The following is a 6875-nucleotide window of genomic DNA, read 5'->3' as shown; positions in this document are numbered from 1 at the left end:
AATGGGGCAGCCACAGAAGGCTCTCCTGCACAACCACGGCTACTCTTTGAGCCAGCAGTACCCCAGGGGCTCTCAGAGGGGACCCCAGAGACACCAGCCATGTGCGTGCAAAGGGGTGAGAAAGTCGGAGCCATGGGAGCGCTCGGGCCCCCAGGAATGTCTGCCCGCACATGATTCTGCTAAGCCAAAAAAAAGCAGGAATTCAGACTCTCAGAAAGAATGAAAGAAGAGGATCTTTAAGCCTGGGAGAGTCAAAGAGCGAGCTCAGAATCCAGCAGATAAGAAAGCTGCCGGCAAAGGTCAAAGGTCCACAGCAGACAGCCCAGGGCCTTTGATGGGATCAGCCAGCAGGAGGGCGAGGGGCCAGGAGGACCTTAGCTGGGAGCCGACCAGACCAGGCTGCTGGCCAAGGTCTCCGGGCGGGAGGAGGGCGTTCACACGGCCTCGGACAAACCAACCGGACGGCGAGCTGAGGACCTTAACACTAAAAACACACAATCCAGAAAGGCTCTTGCCCTCCCCCCCCTCTACACACAAGACGATTCACTGTAACGTTCACGCTGCATTTCATCTTCTTCCCACGGGAAGACACCGTAGGACGTCTCGGCGGGTGGGGTTCCAAGAATTAACTGCATCTTGTTTAATTCATTAATACTTCCCTCAAAATGCTGGAGTGGTATCTGTTCCATTCGGTCTCCCTCGAAAGCCAGTAAATAACATGTAATAAAAGGGGTTTCCCTCTAAGCCAGGGACCAAAGTCATAAAGGCCCCGGGGGAATCACCCTCGCAAATACAGAAAATGTTAACAGGTCGAGGGGCAGTCGGAGACCAGCACCCTGGCCGTAAGCACCATCCTTCATGTAACTGTCTGAGGAAGGACAGCAACAGGAGACTGGGGGGGAGACAGACACACAGACAAGGCCAGAGGTGGCCAGCCCAAGCCGTCTGCACCAGGTTTTATGACGCAGAACCAGGGGCGGGGCTGCGTGCTCCGTTTATAGTGATATCCAGCAAACTGAGGAGCGTCTCCCCCTTCCCCCCCCCCCCCCACCATGGGAGGATTTCTTGGACAAACAGGAAAAGCAACAGGAAAAGCTAGAGGGCCTGCCCTGTTTTCACTCAACATGAGGGCTGGACAAGGGAGCCCCCCTACAGCCCACAGGGTCCCCCAGCACTCAGCGCGGGAGGCATGAGAAGCATGAGCCTCAGAGCTGTCCCTGGAAAGGGCCCCACGCCCACAGGCACCCTAAGGAGTCAGAGTGTCCGGGACGTGGCCTCCCAGGCAGTCCCCAGGCAGTCTGGGGCATCAAGCCACCTGGGGAACCTTCCAGGGCTTGCTCCTGTCTCGCCCCAGGGGAGCGTACCCCGTCCACTTAACCACCTGTTCGCCCCCTTCTCATCGCAGAGCTGCCAAAGTTGAGGATTCGATTCTGAGGCTCGGGCGCCCCTTCAACACTGCAAGCAAACCCAGGGCCCATCTTCCCGAGAAGCACGGGGTTTCGTCACGTCAGCAGGCGGAGGTGAGAGCACGTTGTAGATCCGAAGTGCCCTGCACACTAAGATGTCGCTGTTACCATCGTGAACTTATCATTAGCAGCGAAGCGGGTCAATGCGGAAAGCAGGGAAGGATGGCTATTGGCCGTGTAGGTTTCACGGACGTCGCGGAGCCGGCCAGAAACACAGCCGGGAGCCTCCCGTTAGTGCTCATCTCCCCACGGGCCGCAGCAACGCGTCCCCTACCCGAAGGCGTGCACACCGTCCACACCAGACAACTCTCGGTTTCCCTAATTCGTGCTTTTGAGCACAGTCCGGTGTCTCCCAGGCCCTCGTCCAGCTGTTTAGGGTCCTTACTGCTGCTATTTGCAAGGTGAATGTTGTAAGACGTTTCAAAGATTGACACAGGGATGCCTCCCTGCTAGAATAAGCATCAGGCGCCACACAAGCACCCCGTGCCTCATTCTCCCTTATGTGCCCCCCTCCTGGCCAGCCATCCCCACACCCTGTCGACACACACACACGCACACGGAGACGGACCCACACGTCGTGACCCCTCCAGTACAGGACCTGGCAGACTGCACGCTTTCTTGATTAATTTTTGTTTTAAACAACAATCCTTTTTCCCTTCAGTATCTAGGTTAAGTCTTCAAGTGGAAGGCATAAACTGACCAAAAGGACTTCCATAACAGTAATGGCCTCACCCAAAGGATTGCCGCTGGGGTAGCTTCTGACATGAAAATACATGGCTATTAAAGATACAAACTAGGGGCACCTGGGTGGCTCCGTGGGTTAAGCATCCGCCTACGGCTCAAGTCAAGATCTCTCGGTTAGTGAGTTCGAGCCCCGCCTCAGGCTCTGTGCTGACAGCTCAGAGCCCGGAGCCTGCTTCCAATTCTGTGTCTCCCTCTCTCTCTGACCCTCCCCTACTTGTGCTCTGTCTCTCTCTGTCCCTCAAAAATAAATAAATGTAAAAAAAAAAACTTCAATAAAAAAATACAAACTAAAGATTGAAAACACAACGATTTTATTCTGGATAAGTAAGTGAGTCCTAAAGCTGTCCCCATGCTTGAGTGTAACGTATGCATTTATTTCCAGCACGCGTTCAATTCATCAGGGTTTGTTCCTGGCTTTCGAAAGTTTCTAGAGGGCTCTGTACCCGAGATCCCAAAATCCACCCAAACTATTTTGCAAAGATACGGCCGTGAATCCCGAGGCAGAGGGGAAAAAAAGATCACGGGGGGCCAAAGCATGTTAAAGTTCTCTCTTTAGCAAGTGACAACGCTAAACATTCTGAGGAGAGGCTGCGTAACAACCAATCCGGAACGGTCCACCCGGCCTCTGCCTTCCTCCCGTTAGCTGGTGAACAATTTGATCCCTTAGAACTTTATGGCTGAAACTTCAGCATTGTCGGTTTTTTCCAGCCAAGTCCAAGTGTATGTACAACTTTCCCTTTCTGATAATGCTTTTCTGCCAGACTCGACACGCGGCACACACAGAGGAAAGCGTTCCCGGTTCTGTCGGCACCACGAGCGCACACCACCCAGGCAAGCCGCGACGGCATCTCCTACCTTCTAGCGTGGACAGCTGCTGCTCTGCTTCTAGATACAACTGGGAGAAGACCGGCCTGGGCACCAGGCTGCTGGACCGCAGGGAGGCCTCGATGGAGTTGTGCAGGACTTCCTCGAAGCGCGTCGTCTTCAGCTGGCCAGCGTAAGCGTTTCCCATCTTCAGAAAGGAGGGCGGGGGCTGCTGTTTAAAACGGCATCTCAGTGTCACTGAAAAAGGCTGACCCCACGCGCACGAAGCCCAAAGGCAGGAGGCGACCCCGCTGCAAGGCGCCGTGCGTCTCCCGCTCCGCAGAGAGGAGCCGGCGGCTCTCCGCGGAGGCTCCTGCCGGGCAGTTACAGGAAGTTATACCCGTAACAGCTTTCTCTAATTTAGCACTCACATAGCAGAGTCTGACACCTCTTGGGATATTTGGCTAGAAATTGGCTCTCGGTCATCNCGTCCCCCCCAAGAGAGCTCAGACAAATGATGGTTTATCTTCCTCGACGTACAGAAGAATAGCCCTGAGCCACTCTACGCAGGGGGCAGAGGCTGGAGAGTCCGTGACCCGTGGCAACTAGTCTCCAGACTCAAGGATTGCGAGACCTCCCCTCACCTTCTCAGAAGGCAGGCTGGCAGCCTGCCCAACAGTGCCTTTTCTGCTAAAAAGCCCATTGTTAACCTTTCTTCCTTTCAAGTGTTTGTGTAGCTTATTATACTTCCACGACAATAATGTAGACGTATATCTGGAAAATCTGGAAATGACAGCAGAAGGTAGAAAAACAAAAGGAAAATCAGGGCTACTCCCATCCCCCAAGTTGACCACTGTGGTTATCGGGCTTTTTGCGGGGCGGGGTCGGTTTGCAGCCGAAGATAGAATTCACACTCTATACCACTCACCTGCTTAAAGTGTACAACTCAGTGGTTTTTAATCTAGTCCGTGTTGTGCAAACATCACATGATCACCTGTAGAATGTTTTCATCACCCCAGAAAGAAACCTCGTAACCTTTAGCTGTCACTCCTTAATCCCCCAACCGCCCAGCGCCCCGGCAGCCACTAATTTACTTTCCAACTTTGTGGATTTGCAGACTCTGCGAGTTTCACATTAATGGAACCCGACAGTCTTTGGGGACTGGCTTCTTCCAGTCGGCACAATGCTTTCCCGCGTGTTCTCGTGACTGTCAACACCTCATTCCCACTGTGTTAGGATGATATGCTCTGTCCAGACTTCACTTTCTCCACAACTTAGGGGTAAGAGGGAGATGGGAGACTGCATTCAGCTAATCATCCGATAACGAAATTTTTGATGCTGCATTTTTCACTCGACATAAACATTTTATTCAGTCCTCTTACAAATGCTCTGACCTTAATGGTCATGGCTACATCATATTCCGTTCCACGTAGGTACAGACACTTGCTCAGACACCTCTCTGGGGTCACACGGGGTAAGCCTCTGTGTTTATTTCGTGCTTCCCAAGAGCGGCATTTAAATTTATGTTCCTTCCTCATGCTTGCCATTCAGTTTCTACTTTATTAAATTCAGCTTTCTGTTTCCTCTTGGCTTAACCTGTTGTACTTTTTCAAAACTTCTTAAAAGGATTACTTTATTCTCATTCTTATTTTTCCACCTCCTTTAATAATGAAACTATTTCGGGCTATGATATCTTCCTCTGGACACCTCTCTTGCTATGGCTTTGCAGGTTTCATATAAAGTGTTTTCCTTCTCATTTATTTTGTTTTTTTAAAAAAAATTTTTTTAATGTTTTTTTGTTTATTTCTGAGACAGAGACAGCGTGAACAAGGGAGGGTCAGAGAGAGGGAGACACAGAATCTGAAACAGGCTCCAGGCTCTTAGCTGTGAGCACAGAGCCCGACGCGGGGCCCGAACCACGAACTGCGAGATCATGACCTGAGCTGAAGTCGGACGCTTGACAACTGAGCCACCCAGGCACCCCTCTTCTCATTTCTTTTTAGACGGCTTACAATCTCCCTTTTGATTCCCTCCTTGATCAGATAATTATCTATGTTAATTTCTAAATAGTCGTGATTTGGGGGAGGATGCTAGCCTTATATTATTTATTTGTCATTTTTATAGGGTTGTAATCATGACTGTGGCCTTTAAAAATGTTATAGCTTTCTTTTCTTTTTTTTAATGTTTATTTTTTAGAGAGAGAGAGAGAGAGAGAGAGAGAGAGTGAGCGGGGGAGGGGCAGAGAGAAAGGGAAACAGAATCTGAAGCAGGCTCCACACTATCAGCACAGAGCCCAATGCAGGGCTCGAACTCACGAACCGCGAGATCATGACCTGAGCTGAAGTCTAAACCAACTGAGCCATCCAGGCGCCGCTACGGGTTTCTTTCTGATAGATACCTGATGGATTTTTATAAATAGCCTACAACTATGAGAAGAGAGATGTATACACTCTCTTGAAGGGAGGAAAGGGGGTAGATCACTCCGTTCTTTTTTATCCTTAACGTATTTCTTATCTACTATACTGTTGATTTCCAAAGTAGCACCTGACGTAAGAAAGAGCACAAGATGCCAACGTGATCACAGGGCAGTAGCTCCTACTTCCTTACAGGGATGTGACCCTCGACAGGAGACCAGCCTCTCGAGCCAGGCACAGCCTCACCCACCCCTCTGACTTAAGACACACGTAAGAAATTCTCCCTTGTTTGGGCGGTGGAGCCATTTCACGATGGGGCCGCTGGTGCTCTCTGAGGGCTCTGGTTTCCCTCCTGAAGGTAAAAGGGGCCAAGGAGTCACACTGGCTTTCTGCCTCTCTTGTAAGGAAGGTCCAACTAATAGTAAATAAAAACCACGAAACACTTCTTGCTTGTAGCAATGATCCCTGACCAACAGGGTCCCTTGGTCAGTCCCGGCTTCCAGCCTGGAAAGATGAGCTATCGGAAGGGCTGCCCCAGGAATTAGCCCAACACAGAGAAGGCACTCCAGGGAGAGAAGGAGCTCAGCTGCAGAGCCCCCGAAGAGCCCAAGAGGCTGGGTCAGGAGGGGCCCCGGAATCCTCGTTGTCTGCCTTCTTCCTTGACGCGATGCATTTATATCTCGAGACACAAATGAGGGGTTACTGGCCACATCTGGGGACACTTGCATTATGTTCGATTCAGGGTGTTCTGCTTAAAGTTGATGCCAATTAGTAACATCACAAACGCCTCCTGTGTCTATAGATCTTTGTCTGAAGAGCTTAAGGCACACAGAAAGGGGCTTTGAGCCCAGCCCTTTTTACATGGCATCTCGACAGAATCATGCTCAGTGATCAAAAGAGCGGGATGAGGCGCCCATACCCCACCCTCCCAAGGCCCTGTTCTGCTCACCTGACAGCTGACTGGCACTCCCAGCCCAGAGGATCCCAGCAGCTATAGCAGCTCAATGCCTAATATGGACGGAGCCACAAAGAGGAAGAAAAAGAACATTCATTGTCCTGCTACTGTGTACTGACCATGCTCCCTTGCTTACTAACACGTCTGGTGGCCAGGGGAGCGATACTGTGAAGCCCATTCTAAAGATGACAGATTTGGGGCACCTGGGTGGCTCAGTCGGCTGGGTGCCTGACTTCAGCTGGGGTCACGATCTCACTGCTGTGGGTTCGAGCCCCGCATCGGGCTCTGTGCTGACAGCTCGGAGCCTGGAGCCTGCTGCGGATTCTGGCTCCGCCTCTCTGCTCCTGCCCTGCTCACTCTCTGTCTGTCTCTCAAATATAAAATAAGATATAAAAAAAAATTTTTTTTAATATTTTTATTTATTTCTAGGAGAGAGAGAGACAGCGTGAGCAGGGGAGGGTCAGAGAGAGAGGGAGACACAGACTCTGAAAC

The 6875-nt window shown here is 51.1% G+C and overlaps 1 protein-coding gene across 1 annotated transcript in view; it reads right to left on the bottom strand.

Annotated features, from left to right (window-relative positions):
* Window positions 1–6875, bottom strand: part of GREB1 (growth regulating estrogen receptor binding 1) — a 91174-nt gene that overhangs the window by 71466 nt on the left and 12833 nt on the right. The window contains exon 2 of the mRNA XM_077750948.1: window positions 3066–3246. Within this exon, the coding sequence (XP_077607074.1) occupies window positions 3066–3222 (157 nt within the window). The 5' untranslated portion in view covers window positions 3223–3246. The remainder of the gene's footprint in view (window positions 1–3065; window positions 3247–6875) is intronic.

The sequence above is a fragment of the Crocuta crocuta genome, unplaced genomic scaffold (assembly GCF_008692635.1).
Source record: "Crocuta crocuta isolate KB4526 unplaced genomic scaffold, BGI_CrCroc_1.0 scaffold129, whole genome shotgun sequence".
Classification (NCBI taxonomy): domain Eukaryota; kingdom Metazoa; phylum Chordata; class Mammalia; order Carnivora; family Hyaenidae; genus Crocuta; species Crocuta crocuta.
This window is presented reverse-complemented; position numbering and strand designations above follow the sequence as displayed.